This window comes from Lupinus angustifolius, chromosome LG16 (genome assembly GCF_001865875.1).
Source record: "Lupinus angustifolius cultivar Tanjil chromosome LG16, LupAngTanjil_v1.0, whole genome shotgun sequence".
Taxonomy (NCBI): Eukaryota; Viridiplantae; Streptophyta; class Magnoliopsida; order Fabales; family Fabaceae; genus Lupinus; species Lupinus angustifolius.
Window position 1 is genome coordinate 17,697,616 of NC_032024.1, and position 18,232 is coordinate 17,715,847.

The 18,232-nt window shown below is 30.2% G+C and overlaps 2 protein-coding genes and 1 pseudogene across 2 annotated transcripts; 2 read left to right on the top strand and 1 right to left on the bottom strand.

Moving 5' to 3' along the window:
- LOC109328843 lies at window positions 1,155-5,410 on the bottom strand. Its single transcript, XM_019562455.1, has 7 exons — window positions 4,965-5,410; window positions 4,064-4,141; window positions 3,126-3,268; window positions 2,969-3,039; window positions 2,689-2,784; window positions 1,554-1,646; window positions 1,155-1,425 (listed from the first exon to the last, which is right to left on the bottom strand). The coding sequence occupies exons 1-7, from the start codon at window positions 5,367-5,369 to the stop codon at window positions 1,343-1,345; spliced, it is 969 nt and encodes a 322-aa protein (XP_019418000.1). The 5' UTR covers window positions 5,370-5,410; the 3' UTR covers window positions 1,155-1,342.
- LOC109329386 (respiratory burst oxidase homolog protein B-like) lies at window positions 9,575-10,215 on the top strand. Its single transcript, XM_019563052.1, has one exon. The coding sequence runs from the start codon at window positions 9,805-9,807 to the stop codon at window positions 10,213-10,215; it is 411 nt and encodes a 136-aa protein (XP_019418597.1). The 5' UTR covers window positions 9,575-9,804.
- Window positions 10,792-17,397, top strand: LOC109329388 (annotated as a pseudogene).

Consider the following 18,232-nt stretch of genomic DNA (forward strand, 5'->3'; position numbering starts at 1 on the left):
TTAACGATGACACGTCACAACACACGGGTCTGTTTGTCACCATGGTTTGGAACTTGAGTATTTTGTTATTGAAAAACTTGTATGAAAACACATGTAACACATCACATTTAGAGATAAATATATTTTATGATTTTCGATGTTAACATTTAAGATTAAATTAGAATTAAAATATTAATATGTTTTCATGATATTATTAGTTGTCTCTACATAGTTTTGTCTTCACACAAGTCTTTCTCATTATTATTACTCAGGAGTCATTGGATCTTCTGTTTGGGCCTTGACTATTGTAGTCCTAAAATGTGTAGATTTGGAATTTAAAGAAAAACTAAAATGGAATTACTTGAGCTATTTTTTGTTTGCCTCTTTACCATACCATTTAATTCAATATTTTATTATAAACGGAGTATGATGAAGAGAGATATTAGAAGAGATGAATAATATATGATTGGTGAAATGATAGAAAAAGAAGAAAGAGATAGAAGGAAAAATGAAGCTTAAAAGGAATTAGAAGAGTATAAAGTGTAAAAACATCCTTAAGCAAAACATTACTACATGTTTAGAACCATATTCATCTCATCAATCAAGACACAGCAAATCTCATTGAAGTTAAAATTGTAATTATTAAATATTTTTCTGATTATTATACTTCCTGACACAAACTAGTAGGACAATAGATGTGCTCCACCTACGAGTAAGGAATTAATCACTTCAGGGTGTGTAACTGCCTCTCTCAACAAGCGTCACTCTCGGGAATCGAATATTTGATATTTTAGTCTATCTGATAATCCAATGGGACCTAACAGCACTAGACCAAAATCTTGCTGGGATACATACACACATTGACAAGCTGGGAAAGGTCAAAAGGAGACAAGGCTCTAAATATTTAGAGTAATACTCTAATGGAGATAAGTAGTTTTCTATTATATGATGCTGTGGGAGTAGGCTATAGTAGAAAGAGTATAGTTTGCTTCTTTTCAAGGTACCAAAATATCATTCTAGATTGAAGAGGAACTCAACAAAATTGGTTAGGGAGTTTAACAACTCATGTAACCAATCATATGACAAAAGTCATGTTAGGAAACTAGCCCATGCATCATTTTTTTTGTTGGGCATTTTATTTTATAAAAATGTCAGAAATTACAAGGCCAAGAAAAAATAGGATTAAAGAGTAAAAAATTTACAAGGCCAAGAAAAAATAATCAAATGTGCACATACAATACAAAGGTAAAGCTACCCATTGATGCATCAAATTGGAGAATATCTGAAACACAATGCAATGAACTATTCACTAAAAAAACAGGTAGTGTCTGTGAAACCTGTCATAGTTATCTTCAATACAGCATCAGCATATGAAAATTTGATAATCAGAAGTTTTAGATCCTACATTCAAGTAGTTTACATCAACAACAGTTTCACCGAGATCATCTGAAAGGGAAAGAAACAATGATAACAGAATCAATACATATTTTCTCAAATAAACTTTCAAACTAGTAATAAGTTTTTAGCATCATTCTAGACAAAATGAGCAGATTAGAAAAGAAATGGACCCTGACCTTCATATATTGTCCTTGCAATCTTTACATAATCAGGTATTAGATCTCTGTATATGATTCCACTGGGTCGGGCATCCAGCACTACCAGAACACCTGCGCAATTGACATTTAAGCTGAAATAAATTATCCAAGCCTAGAGAAGTTCGAAACCCAGTAATTAGCATCCAGCTTGAGCTCAAATAAACAGGGGAAAATGTAGAGCAATATTTGTTACACTAAAATCTGTAATAAGGTAGGGGACGAAAGACGTCCGGATTCAAGTAGGGAAACACAAACAATGCTCCCAAGCAACCTAAAGAAAACCCTTTTTAAATCTTGCAACTCATGTGCCCTGCTTGAAGGTTGGAGGTACGATTAATAGAAAATAGTGTCCCATTGCACGAGGCTCCTACTTAGTAGAGTCTAGAAATGGTAGATGTATACAGCTTTTCCCCTGCACGTTGAGAGGCTGTTTGCAAGATTTGAACTCGTGACCTCATGATCACTGAACAACAACCTTACCGTTGAAGCTGGGAAAACCTGAATGCATCAACTAAAATCTTTCCTTTATGTATGACCATAGGAACTACCATCTACATGGATAGTACACAACCTGGTGAGAAGTGATACCTGAAAGGTAGAGCTATACACAGAAACATGATCTTGTTTTGTTAACTCAGGTGTCATCTATGTGCAAGTCGTCACTAAAAGATTGAAATCTACATGGATTGTTTGCTACAGGCTTAGAGGCCATGTAGTCTAAATCTTGTGTCTGCACTTCCAGATATATCTAGAGCTAAATAAGAACAATTACGGTTGATCTCTAATGTGCACTTTACCAAAGTTTTGGGATTGTTATCTGGGTATCACAGTTATCCACGAACGAGTGAAGGAGTCTCATAATCTCATTTGTTAAATGCGGTAAGACTCTGCAAGTAACCACATGAAGGAATTGACGACTATGCAATGTGGAAGCAGGACTCTTTCACTGCAAAAAGTGTATCCTATTTCCCATCCACCAAAAAATAAGGTTCTCTAGTCCAACTACCCAAAGAATTTAACACAGGAAGCTATACATTCCAAGTTATCAAGTGCCACAACATCATACAAGAAACATTCAAACTTTGTATAGATATGGTAACTTTACTGAAGGTACCTGGTGCAACCCAAGATTTAGCCGAATCGCCAGGCAATGGAGCTAGCCAGAGAATATTCCGCAGGTTCATAGAATCGTCATATGTCACGTTGGTCCCTGAAAGAAGAGCAAAGAACTCAAATATTGAAAGAAGACAAAAGAACTCAAAAATCAAATGCCCTTTTAAAGGTTGTATCAAAAGAAAAGACAATGAAACATTATTCATATCTGCAATGAAACACCCCTCCTGATCAATAGAATATAAACTGCATAATTTCCAAACACAGTGATAGTAATGTACCTCTTTGACAATAGCCCATATTGCATGGGAAGACTTGTTTATCATATGCCGGATATTCCTTTGCATGGAATCTGTCAAATGTGAAATCATGCATTCTTAACTCCAGCAAACTCAAACAGTCTTAAAAAGTGAAAGCTAACAGTATCAAGTCACTCACAAGATACCAAGTCTTCCAGAGTCTACAGCTAGAAATAGGTGGCCATGGAACAGATCAAATCGGTCCAAACTAACATCCAACCCAACAGATGGACCTCGAGCAACAATGAGTTCAAACAAAAATTTCAGATAAAGATTCAGTTCCTGCACTTTGACAGAGAAGTGGAACATCAGTAACCACATTACATTCCACCATTTCAGTCCCTGGAACTGTAAGCACCCACTATATCGAAAATCGTCATTTTCACCCCAAAAATTATAAATATTGATCACATTAGTTCCTCGAATTATAAATTGCTAGCTAAATAGGTCCCTATAATATATGAATTTAATTTTGATGCACTACTAGTGTAGACATCCTCTGGACTCATCGAATCATACCCTACCACGTCATTATAAACATTTGACTTCTCACAGTAACTCCATCTGGATTCAAAAGATATGGTAATATATGGTTGGCTATTAGTGTTAAAAACTTGAGTTTTATTGTTATGCACCGACATCATAAAGTGACAATGTACAGTTTTTTACATTGCCAATACATTATCTATCATTCATCTACATGAATATATTTAACAGTAAATGATTGAAAACGCATGAATGGTGAATAATGTATTGATAGTATAAAAAAAATATTTCCGCTGCTGGTACATGACACATTTTCTCTAAAGAGTGTTGCACTGACAACATACCAAAACTAAACCCATAACATATAAGAACTAATGTGACCAATGCTTATAACTTTAGGACCTAATGTAACATAAAGTTTTCAATTTCACAGAGCAAAACAATAATTTCTTAAAATTAAGTACAAATTTTGAACACGTTTTTGAAATGCATGTATAGAAAGATGTCAAATAGATATTCAAAACTTAATTACAAGTAACCAAACCTTAGTGATAACTAACTATAATATTCTTTAAGTATTATTGAAATAACCTCATGAATGAAGCGTCTGCCATAGGGAGTCCTAGTAAGCTCACAACGTTGTTTCTTTGATCCTTCAACATCAGGTACCTATCCTATCACAATTCACAACCACCATATTCATCATCAAATCATTCATATCAAACTAACAACACCATTAGATATAATAATAATTATAATAACAACATGAACAATGCATTGCTAAGTGTAATTCTGCTAGTTAGAGAGAAAGAAAGACATATTTATCAATTTTAAATTAAGAAAATTATTATAAAATCTAACTTGTTATATCTAATTTATCTATAGAAAATATTATATAATTGTAATTCAAACTACGGACCACATCGTATTATGTTGCTGCAATATTGCGATTGTGGTGACCTCATCATACCACATAGCATCAAATTCAAAAATATTTTCTAATAACAAAGTAATTCACACCACAATAGATGTAATCCACATAGCATCAACCTTCAAATTGTGGACCACATTATGTGATACAACTGCAATATTGCGATTATGGTAACCACATCATACCACACCGCATTACAATATGACACTGAATCACAACAATACAGTCATATCGCGTCGAATTCAAAAATATTTTCTAATCACAAAATAATTCATACATATGCAATCCACATAGCCGACTTTTAAATTGTGGATCACATTATGTGATATGGCTGCAGTATGACAGTGAATCACAACAATAACGCGTCGAATTCAAAAATAATTTTTAATAAGAAATTAATTCACAAAGTAATAGACGCAATCCACATAGCATCGACCGGAATGACCACAATTACAGTAACTGCAATCATGTCCCCGTAATTTAAAACACTGATAACTCTTTTAATTCAAAATTAGAAAAAATATATTTCATTCCCCTCCAAAACTCAACTCTCGACTTAACTGGAATAACAGTCGGGTCAAGAAGCCGTTGAATAGCGGCAGGATCACCACCAGAATCAACCGCGAGTCGTGCCAGCTCCAAAACAGATTCCGGGGGCCACAAAACGAAGTCGTTTAGCATATGATAATTATAAATAGGGGCGGTGAGATTCACGGAGGTCAATTTGCGTGGGGAATGGTTAAGAATAGGAGAGAAAGGAACAAGGAATTTGAAGCATGAATTGAGTTCACGCGCTATGATGGGATTAACGCGTGAGGAATGAGATTTAGAAGAGAGAAGGGATAATAAGTCAGAAGGAGTGGCTTTAAGGGTGGAAAATGAAGAAGGAGTGTAACGTGAAGACGACGTCGTTAGAGAAAGTGAGAGGAAAAGTGCGAATCGGAAAGAGAGGGAAGGGTTGCTCATTGGAATAGTGTCACGCTCCTCTCTCCCAACACCAACAACTATTTTTGAGTGATGGGTGGAAGATTTAAATCACCTCACACTTTTTTTTTCCTACCTCTATATAACTCCTGTTAGTTTTATTACATTGATCAATCCTGCATGGTAAATAACTGTAATATTTTAAACAAAAAATGTGATAAGTGCAATTAAGTTAAACAAAACATGGTATATTATGAGGAAAAATACAAATAATATACAAATCAATGTATCTTTATTATTTTTTGTTATAAAATGCATCAACAATTCTAAAGATATATTGTTTAAATTGCTCTTATATTATATCGTAACGAACCAAAAATAATAAAGAGGTATCGACTCATTTATTATTTGGACTTGTCTTCACAATATATCATGTTTTGTTTAACTTAATTGCACTTATCACATTTTTTGTATAAAAAATTACACTTATTTCTCATGCATGAGTGATTAATGTAATGAAAGTATAAAAATTAGGGGTCTGTGCAGGTGTAGAAAAGTGATGAGTGGTTTGTGTAATTTCGCTAAAACTCAAGGTGTGTCAGTATAATTTACTCTATTTTTTATCTTTGATATTTTAGTGAATAATTTCAAAATTTCCTGATTTATTTTGTATAGATCCTTCAAAGTATGAAGTAAGAATATAGATGACAAAATAGGTATTCATCGAGCTCACCCACATAGGCTACAATTTTTTATAGATAGACATGTAAAACTTGCCCTTTTGCCCCCAAAGCCCTTGCTAGCGGCCCGCGGGCATATTGTAAGGGGGAAAAGAAGAAGAATTTCAATAAATTAGGATATAATAATATAATGTGATTCAGTGTCTCAAAAAAAATTGTGTTATAATATAATTTATTTAGTTAACTTTATATAGAATATCAAAGTTTTTTTTTAAATTTTGTTTCTTTTAACTATTTTATTCAGTTTCTTTTTATTTTATTATATTAATTTTTAATTTTTAAATTATTCATCAATGTACGTGGGCAGCCTGAATGTCCATTTTAAAACAGATAAGACATATGATTTATTCGTTAAGCCAATATGGGTATGCTCGTGACTGCTTAAATTTTTGCGGGCACGGGCAAAACGAGTCGAACAGCTTGTTTTGCACTATCTAAGTATGAATATGGAAATGAAAGATAATTTATTTTATATTAAATCCTCATATTTACGAGTTAATACTTTATTTATTAATAATTGGATGATATATGTCATTTTTTCATAAGTATAAGAATTTAGTATGATGATATACATTACTCTTTATAAATAGGATAATAGCAATCTAGTTAGGGTTAAACTTTTATTTTCTTAATAGGCTTTAGTGTACAAGTTCATTTGTTGGCTCTTGTGCTCTTAAATAGTCAACTAATGTGAAACTTCTGTAGCATTACTTAATCAGAATTTTCTTTGAATATTAGTTGGAGACAAAGGCCAAAGGTGGACTTCATGTTCTTTAACAACTCTTGCCTAGGATTCTCAACATATGATGTACCAAAAAAGTATGTTTTTTCATGTGATATTTCTGATCGATTAATAAATATATATTTAGGTTTAAAATTCAATAATAAATTATTTTTCATGTGAAATGGGTTTAGTAGTATAAAGGTTCATTAGATCTCTATGGTTGATGTTAGATTCCTATGAGCAATACTTGTGGGAATTAGCATTTACGAAACGAAAGGATTGGTTTCTTACCCGAAAATGTGAAAGGATACGATTATAGCACTAAAAAAAATATAAATACATAATAACAATCACAATAATAACATAGCATAAACTAATAATTTGGGTTGGATGGAGATAAAAACTCTTTTAGTTTTGATATAAACAAAGTTCTTTCAATATATTATGCTGATGCTTTTGATTGATACATATAAATATTGTATACTTAATCCAAAATAATAGGAATGTGGGACACGATAGCATATATAATATCAAAATTTTGAAAAATAAAGTCTATAATTTATTGTTGGAAGTGTGATTGGGAAATTTCACTACTTGGAATAAGTGGGTCACTTTTCTTTATTTATTTATAGTTTAATGTATTTTAAGAAAAAATACAGATAAAAAAATGCATATGTATTGAATGAGCTGTATATATAAAATATAATTCTTTAAAAATATTAAAGTCTATAGTATTAAATGTCTGTTGTATATACAATATCAAACTCCATGGACTTGTTCATTTCTTTATAGCTTATAATATTTAACATTGAAACATAAACTTCAAACCATAAAAAGTCTTAGGATTAATAGCTGAAAAAGAAGACTTGCCTAATCAAATTTTTTTTTCTTTTTCTAATCATAACATTAACTATTCATGACAGCGATTTTGTTTTATTGTTAAACTTTTCCTAAGACTTCTAGCTCTAGCTATTTCTTGTTGACTACTAAATTCTTTAACTAATCTTTGGTTTAATTGTACCCTTAAAACATTCCAAAACTACACTCAAATATAACTTTTTCTACGAATTTATCATTGACGCGTAAAAACATTATAAAAATTCTTCAAACAATATATGAAGTCCCACAAGAAGTAAATATATATGAGAAAAAGATACATTGATTTCGGAATAAAAGTAATATAAATAAATTATAAAAGATATACTAATTTTGTATATCTTTATACTAATAATGCATACATATTATACTCAATATTTATTTACTGTTTGCAAACATATTCAATACATTTAAGACACGAAAAAAGAGAGGAGAGAAATATTGGAAAACTAGAACGGATAAAATATTTACTTCAAAAGATGAATATTAAAGATGATGAACATTATCATTTATATCAATTCATCAAAAACAAATACACAGAACATGTAACTTAATATATTAATATAACTTACTTCTATTATCTAACTTGAATCTATCTCCATGTTTGAGGTATAACATGTGAGTTCTTCCAATTGTAAATACTTACTTGGATTGTTATTTGAACACCAAATTTTTATATCCATATATTTTTTAAATTTTGTATATACTTTTACACACCGAGTGTGAATGCATGTTAGGAGAAGCTTCTTGGTGATGATGTGTAGTTTGAGCTTCTTACTAGAAGGCTTTGAATTCCAACCATTCTAAGTCCACCCGCGGTACATATTTGTTGTTCTATATTTTATGTCATCTTATATGTCATGAGTGTATGATTAGTCAGAAAAATATATTTAAGTTAAAATTTAATTATTAAGTATTTTTCTAACCAATCACAAGTTCATAATACATGAAATGATACAAATTTTAATAACACCCCAATAAAGTGAAAAGCCAAATCTGACACTACTACTAACCTTAATTTTGTCTTATCCTCCTTTTCAAACTCTCTAGAGATATCGAGATATAAGTATATATTTTTTCTTTGTTTTTAATTTTTAATGGTAAAAATGTAATTGAAAGTTATATGTCTTTTTATTTTTAGAGAGGATTTTAACTCATTTCAAAATATATTTATTCATAATTTGTATATTTGAGAAAAAATGTATGTACTCATATTGTATGAGTTCTATATACTATCATTACATCATTCATGTATAATTATCATAGACTCTTTAGAAAAAGTAATTCAAATAAGTGATAGATGATGTAGTATATGTGTATAATAACATTTACACTGAAAGCACATAAATATTACACTATTTATATTTAGTGTTTAAAAAAGGAAAAAAATATATACACTGACAGTGTATAAGTTTTACATTGTTGTTGCGTTATCCGTCATTTATGTTTAATTATCATTGACTGTTGAAAAAATAATACAAAAGGATGATCAATGATATACTCAATATGTATAAATTTTTATACTGAAAGTACGTTAATATTACACTTTTAAATATATAGATTATTATGATTTCAATCTTCCAATTTTTTTTAGTTCTAAGTCCCTAATTTAGTTAATTATTTGATTTTAATGGACGTTAATGATTTTTTCATATTAAAATATGTCACATCATCAATTTATAGTAGGACACATATTACATATGATCATTAGTAACTAAAACTAAAATTTGATAAAATTTCCAATGACAAAAATACATATTTTAACACTATTTTTATAACACATATATATTCACACATTCACACTCCTATTTCCTATCAATTTCTCAACCTTACATAACCTAATAACACCCAATACCTACCACTACATATTCAACTCATGCAACCATATAACTAATCACACTCCAAAGTACCCTAACCTTCAAAAGAGTTATAGTGTAGAATAGGGAAAACACCCATCTAAGGCCATAGAATTATCATCCATTTTCTTCATCATAATCATAAGCAAGTTCCATCATAGAGATTACTTATTAGGGGTTTCAACTTTTACCCTTAATTATAGGAATGTGTTAAGAGAGTTTTGTAACACATAGTGAAGCTATATTTAAGGTACATACCCAGAAAAATATAAGAATTAGTGATGGAGATTGAAGAAAACCAACAAGAGTCATGGTCAAAGACAAAGAAGAGAACACCATCATTTTCCAACAAAACAAGGAATGGAAGCAACAAGAAGACAACAAGGTTTAAGGAAGAGGAGGAGTTGGTGGAGATAGTGTTTGACTTAGGTGATGATGACAACATCGGCGACGGCAGTCGTGAGTCCGAGGCGGCGTTGCTGGCCACCGGACTGAAAAAGAGGATGTCTTCTTCCAAAAAGGTTGATAGGGGAGCTCATGTTGCACTTAAAAGTTTGAAGTTTATGACTAGTAAAAACTTTGAAGATAATGGTTGGTCCCAAGTGAAAAAGCTATTTCATGACTTGGCACTTGATGACAAACTACACAGAAACAAATTTGGGGAGTGCATAGGTACTAAATCATGCTATTAGTATTTTATCGGTTACAATATTTCAATCAATAGTTCACTTATTAATTTATATATATATATATATATATATATTACATTGACAATTTAAAAAATTAAGTCTACATAAATTAATTTTCAAAACAAATTAACTTGCATCCATTGACCCGTAACGTAAAGGGTCTCTATTATATATATATATATTTACTTATGTCTCGATTCTATGCATTAGGTAAAGGGCACAAAGTCAAACTATCTGTCAAAGATATGTAATTCATCAATATAATTTATCACGTATGAGATGATAAAAAATATTATCAAAACCAATCTAGTGATGTAAGTCCCTATTAGATTCTTAAGATAGTTAATTTTTTAGCTTGACTATTATAAAATGGTTTTAGTCTGTACAGAATCAACTTATATCTCACATACTTATGGATGTTCTTGACTCGGATAGGAGTGTCTCCTAAGATAATTAATTTTTTAGCTTGATTATTATAAAATGGTTTTAGTCTTGTACAGATGTGCTTATAAAATGGTTTTAGCTTGAAAAATAATAGCAGATGTGCTTATGTAGAATACTACATACACCTACTTGTTAATGATCCCTAACTTATCTTACTTAACTCATGTCATCAGGGTGGACAAGAATGCTGATGGAAGAATTACCGTAGAAGAAGTCAAAGAGGTTGGGATTTATTATTATGAGATAAAGAGAAAAGAAAATTACCTATGTAATAAAATATTTACTCGACCAGGAAATAAGTTATTTCTTTCGATCACTATAATACATGTACTACTTTTTTTAGTTTTTAAAAATATTTTTATAGAAAATAATTAAATATGTCACATATTATAATTTTAGTTGTCAAGAGAGATAATTTATCTCCTAGAAGATACTTTAATCATAATAGCATGTCGACTGACACTACATGTCTGTCGACCACATTCTTATTTTTCTGATATCAAATGTACACATAAAATTTTTATAAATTTCTCAACTTGTACTTATAATTTATCAAAGTTTCTATAGAGAGATATGTCATTTTCATTCAAAGTTTTCAACTTTTCTCCAATATTTTTTCTCTATTGTGTATAGTGGAATTTCAACCATTGACATAGTGGAAAGGTGAAGAAAGTGTATGAAATCCAATTAGATTCCATTTCATTTATGTTTTATGCAACATGTATGTTATATAATTATTAGCAACTTGCATGTTACAAATGAAAATATAAAAACATCAAATATAGTATAGACAAAATTTGAATATAAAAACTATGTCTATTTAATTACATATTTATCTCTTAATTATGTTTTGACTTATATGTGTGTAAAATTGCATATTTTGCTAGGTGTAACATTAGTATATGGTTGGTTTGTACAGATTATCACCTTAAGTGCATCAGCTAATAATCTATCAAAAATACAAGAACAAGCAGGGGAATATGCAACTTTTATCATGGAGGAGTTTGATCGGGACAAACTTGGATTCATTGAGGTTAATATTTATTTACAAACATTCGATTTTAAACAAAGTAGAGTTATGAATTGGGCCAAAATTTTTTTAATACTACTATGACTAAGGAACTAATCTTTTTGAATGTGTGGCTGTATATTCCAACAAATGTTTAATTTTTTCTGAAAATTTAGTAGAGTCTTACACCACTAAACTACTACATTGTTGATGGTCAAAATTATTTTATCATAAAACAATCCTTAACAATATTAAATTAACCTGATTATGGTCATGAGACCCAAATTTAGAAAATAACCCATAGCATGAAACTTTATTCAATTTTTTCCTTCAATTATATCATGAGACTGCTATATATGTATGCTAAACCCATATGCCTTATCAACCTAATAATATTTTCACATCATGGTATAAAAACGTGTGGATGAAAAGTATCTGAGTTAGTCATTTTTTTTGCCTTAGAAAAGTTTATATCATAAATTTATCTTTCAAATAACTTCTTTCCTAAGTTCTATTTGGCTGATATAATACATAAGAGTATTTCTTAAAGAAAGAACAAATAAAGAGAGCACAAAGTCTAAGGGTGTGATAATATCAACATATTTGTGCTCAATATATGCTAAGTTTCCCAACAATGAAATAAGAAGAGATTTGCTCATCATTCTAGGGTAAACAATTTTTTTTTTAAAAATGATTAATTAATTATGAGAAGCTAATATTTTTAAACAATCGATTTGACTTATGAGAAACAATATTGTATTCTCCGATAAGAAATGTAGTTATATCTGGATTTGATCTAGCTTAGATCGTGGGCTTGGTTTTGCCTAGGTCTTGTATTACTCATATCATTAGCCATAATCGCTCTTGAGCGAGTTGTTTCTTTATATTTGGTTGACACCCCTTTTGCCTTTTTAATGAACCCTTTTGCTTATAAAAAATGAAATTGGATACATAAATCAAACAATATCATAATATTATATTATAATTTATATTCAACAACATCTATCTTTAACTCCTTAATCTATTTTGAATCTAAAAAATTGTGAATAATGTAAATGTATGGTTTCATGCAGTTGCAAGTCTTGGAAACAGTTCTTCTACAAACCCTAGAACAATCAACTCACATAACCACTAATAATGAGGTTTTAAGAATATTGAGCAAGAAAGAAGACACTACCAAAAAGTACAACCCTATAAAGAGTGGATTCAAGGCATTGTCCTACTTTGTATATGAAAATTGGAAAAGGGTTTGGGTTATAGCACTATGGCTTTCAATTTGTGTTGCACTTTTCACTTGGAAGTTCATACAATATAAAAATCATGTTGTGTTTCATGTCATGGGGTATTGTGTCACAACAGCTAAGGGTGCAGCTGAGACACTTAAGTTCAATATGGCCTTAATCCTCTTACCTGTGTGTAGAAACACCATCACTTGGCTCAGGACCAAGACAAAGTTAGGTGTGGTAGTTCCCTTTGATGACAACATCAACTTTCACAAGGTATATATTTAGTGTGATTGTGATGTTCTTAACCTGAATAAGAATACGATGTCTCAAATTTTGTCTTGCACATATGTCATGTCAATTAGAAAACTAATCATTCATTTATTTTTCTATTTTTGCTTCAATATCGTTGGTGTAGGACATGATTTCAGATAGTAAATTCTTCCTCCCTTAAAATTCATTTCTCTATTAATTGAGTTATTTTTAGGACATTTGAGGATGTAGCTATTATTTATCACAAACTACACTTCCTATACCATTTTTACATGTGTAAACAACATGCAAATAATTGGTGATTAATATTACATATTCTTTATGTGGTAAATATGCATGTTATTTTTTTACTAATCAATATATGTTTTGTAATTGATTACCATATATAATAATTAATTAATACAATAATAGGGTATAGTATGGCCAACTCTATAATGTGTGTTGTTTATATGTTATGTGTCACTAAAAATAATACATATATCAATTTCCTTTTGATTTTATTCTCATAATTTCACCTTTATTTCAAGTTTGCTACTAAACTTACTTCATCTATTTATTTAGGTGATAGCTTTTGGAATTACAATAGGGGTTGTATTGCATGTTATTCCACATTTAACTTGTGACTTTCCAAGGTTATTACATGCAACAAACATAGAATATAATCCCATGAAGCCATTTTTTGGGGATGTGAGACCCAACAACTATTGGTGGTTCTTAAAAGGGACCGAAGGTTGGACCGGTATGGTGATGGTGGTGGTGATGGTTATAGCGTACATATTCGCAGCTAAGACTTGGTTTCGTCGAAACAAACCAAATCTTCCAAAAATAAAAAAAAACTCACATTGGTTACAATGCGTTTTGGTACACCCACCATCTCTTCATCGTTCTCTATGTGCTTTTCATCGTTCATGGCTACTACTTATACCTTTCGAAGAAATGGTACAAGAAAACGGTAAACCCTAGTTTCTCTTCAAATTTTATTTTTATTTTATCCCTGATTAACATGATTCAGAAACGGTAGTATTTTTCATTTATGAGGCAACAAATGATCAAAATGACTATTAGAAATATCTTTCATGTATGAGTAGGACCAGAAACAAGCTGAACCGAATCGAACCAGAGTTCAGTTTGATAAGGATTTGCTCAGTTCCAAATTCAACTCGAGTTTGATACAATTTATTTTTTTTAGCTCGAGTTCGGTTCAATTAAAATTTATTAATTGTTCGATTCATTTCGAATTGGTTCATTTGACAACTCAAATAATTATTTCATTTCTAAAAGATACTACAAAAATTATATATATAAATATAGTGTTGTCTATAATTATATATATATATATATATAATAAACATAAAAAATAATGCATGAGTCATATAATAATAATAAAATAGTTTATATATATATATACATTGAGTCACTTCATGAACCTAACAAGTCGAATTATATCTAGCTCAAGTTTGACTTATTTGGTTCATGAACCAAGTTTATCAAGTTAAATAACAAGTCGAGTTTTGAACGAATATCAAATTGGTTCGGTTCATTGTCAGCCCTACATAGGAAGAGTTATATAATATTCATTATGATATTCAAGTAACAGCTTATTCTTTTCTACATCAGTTTACTTTAAGCATAGTTGTTTTTTACATAACCAACATTTCTAAATTTGGTTACACAATTTATTTGGGCAGACTTGGATGTATGTTACCATTCCTATGATGATATATGCATGTGAAAGACTACTTCGTACTTTTAGGTCAGGCTACAAAAGTGTAGAGATTTTGAAGGTATATATATATATATATTATCAACTATTTCAATTTCTCTATTATTGATGTTATAAACATACTTATATACTTATTTTTCATGTTATTCTTATTGAACAAAATCTAGGTTGTAGTATACCCAGGAAAGGGAAAGGAAAGGGTATTGGCCTTGTATGTGTCTAAACCAAAAGGATTTAAATACTCAAGTGGACAATATATTGTTGTTAAATGTCTTGATGTCTCACCATTTGAATGGTAAGTAATTTTACTCCTGATATGCCCCTCGATTTTTAGTTACACGACTATTATAAATTTGTTATTATATATTATTATAGGAGAAAAAATGTATATATCAACATTGTAATATTTTTTTATATTGTCACTATATTATTCTACATTCATATTTAATTTTTGGGAGGGGATCCATTATTCCAAGAGTAAGTTTACTCCACATCTTAGTCATCTTTTTTAGGAAAATTCAATAGTTTGAATCAGTGAGTAAATCTAAATCATTAGATTTCCCTAGAATTAATGGCTAAGATGTCAAATAAGTTTTTTATACTTACCCTTGGAGTAAGTGGATCTCCTCTCTTAATTTTTATTAACTTTTAGAAATATGTAATACAAATGGTAGATTTATATATATATATATGAATGAAGTTAAGTAAATTTTATGTTGTGGTATTTGTAGGCATCCATTCTCTATTACGTCAGCTCCTGGAGATAACTACATAAGTGTTCATATTAAGAATAAGGGTGATTGGACATCACAAATGATAGGTGTTTTTGCCAAGGTGAATTTTTTTACAAGAAATGTGTTTTATTTATTTGGAGAATTTCCTAATGTTAAAACTTAAAGGATGTAATTTTTCTTTACTTAAATATGTTCATTTATAAAAAAAATGTTCATGACATAAATTCTTACTACAACTTGATTGTGTAGTTATGTGAGTCAGCAAGTGGTGATGACCCAAGTGGTGTTCTACAACTTGATATGTTACAAGGCAATAACAATATACCAAGGTAAGCTTTCTTTCATGTTGTTCACTTCCAGAAAGGATGTAGTGTAACTAGTATGTGTATGGATAGAAAGGACTCGGATTGAATTAGAATTTAGTTTAGTTCAATTCGATAAGAATTTGCTCGATTTGAGTTTGAAACAAACTATGTTTCTAGCTCGAATAGAACTTCATTGAAGTTCATGAATTGTTCGATTCAACCTGTCAACTTGAATTGGTTCAGTTTATCAACTTAAATGATGATTATTTATTTAATATATAAAATTAAATATTTTCTACATGTATACACATATTTACCTTCACCTATGAAGAGTCTATTTTCAAGATTTTAACCCATAACTTAAATGTCACAAGATAAGTTACATTACTAATATACAGGCTATTCCCATTAATTATTAATTATAATCATGAATGGACATTTTATTATGAATGTTAATCATTCTTCATTAGAAATATTAATCTTTTTTGTACTACCAAAGGTATTTCTTCACTTTTTTTATAAGGAACTAATCTATTTCGAAATATGTGGTTGTCTCTCCCAGCAAGTGTCATTCTCAAGAATCAAACCATTGACCTTTTGGTCATCCTGAATATTTAACAATTCTTACATCACTAGACCAACACTTTGTTGGTATTAGCACTATTAATCTAATACATGCAACTTGGGAGACATAATTTATTCTGATAAATGTAAGCTAAAAGTGATTAATTTCAGGATGCCAAAACTACTAATTGATGGTCCTTATGGAGCTCCAGCACAAGATTACAAAAAATATGAAGTAATCCTTCTCATTGGTCTAGGAATTGGTGCTACCCCTATGATTAGTATACTCAAAGATGTGTTAAACAATATTGAACAACAAAAAGACATAGAACAAGGAATTGTAGAAAGTGGATTTAAGAACAACAAAAAAAAAGATTTTGTCACTAACCATGCTTATTTTTATTGGGTCACTCGTGAACAAGGTTCTTTTGAATGGTTTAAGAATGTTATGAATGAGGTTGTTGAGAATGACAAAGATGGAATAATTGAATTTCATAATCATTGTACAAGTGTGTATAAAGAAGATGATTTGAGATGTGCTTTGATTACAATGCTTCAATTTCTACACCATGCAAAAAATGGTGTTGATATAGTTTCAGGAACAAAGGTTAAGACACATTTTGGAAAACCAACTTGGCGTAGTGTATTTGAAAATGTAGCATTCAAAGAAAAAGGAAAAATAGTTGGTAAGAATTAATTTTGGTTCTTAATTTAATTGGTGAAGTTTTTACCATTATATGACTTTAACTCATTTTATACTTTCAGGTGTATTTTTCTGTGGGCCACAAGAATTGGTTGGGGAACTAAAAAGTCTTTCTCTAGAATTTTCCAGAATTGAGGGGGGAACTACATTTGATTTTCATAGAGAAAACTTTTAAGGGTTCTTTGGGAGTTAATTCAGGGAAAGAAAATGAAAGTCACCTTACTTTTAAAGTCTTTCAATTCATTTTCTTTCAATGTCCAACTCGCAAATAGATCATAAGAATTTATTTGTAAGTTGTGATTTAGAGGAGAAGAAAGAGAGATAGAAGGTTCGGGAGCTATAAAATATACTTATAAGATGAATTTGAAGTCTTTCTTTATTCTTTTTCTCACTCTAAAATCTAACTCTCAAAGAAACCCTTAATGCGAGTCATTTTGAAGAGAAAATGAATACTTCAAAATATGTTATAAGTATATTTCATGACTCACAAGTTTTTCATTATCTTGCCAAAATAAAAAGTTAAATGTAATTAGTTATATACCTTTTCCTTCCACGGAAAAGATAGCAGCAAGCTGCATTTGTTTAAAGGAGATGTATGCATATAATAAAAATAGTGTTCATTTTGATGTAAAGTGAAGTCATTATTTTTATTTAGAGTATTCAAATTATTGAAGAAATAATCAAATTATTTCTAAATACAACAAACATTGTAATTAATTTAAGTTAACAAATATTAAAATCAAAACTTGTACATTCCTGCACCCTCAAAAACATTTAAAATCGAATATCATCTAAAAGTTAATTTATTGGCCTTTATAAAATAAGCTTTGTTCGAACTCTTCTGGAAAGTGAATATCAATCACTATAGTGTAGAGTCTACCAACAAAGTGTTGGTCTAATAGTGTAAGGCTTCACTGGATCCCAAGGTCAAGGGTTCGGTTCATAGAAGCAACACTTGTTGTGAGGGGTAACCACGAATCCCAAAAGGGATTAGTTCCTTACCCGAAAAGGTGAGGGATACTCTTGGTAGTACCAAAAAAAA

Bases quoted from the DNA above. Each gene is read 5' to 3' on its own strand.
- LOC109329386 (XM_019563052.1), top strand. From the start codon at position 9,805: ATGGAGATTGAAGAAAACCAACAAGAGTCATGGTCAAAGACAAAGAAG.
- LOC109328843 (XM_019562455.1), bottom strand. From the start codon at position 5,369: ATGAGCAACCCTTCCCTCTCTTTCCGATTCGCACTTTTCCTCTCACTT. The intron at 4,142-4,964 runs GTTAAGTCGAGA...GTGATAGGATAG, and splicing joins TTGACCCGACTGTTATTCCA to GTACCTGATGTTGAAGGATC. The intron at 2,785-2,968 runs GTACATTACTAT...CTCTTCTTTCAG, and splicing joins TATGGGCTATTGTCAAAGAG to GGACCAACGTGACATATGAC.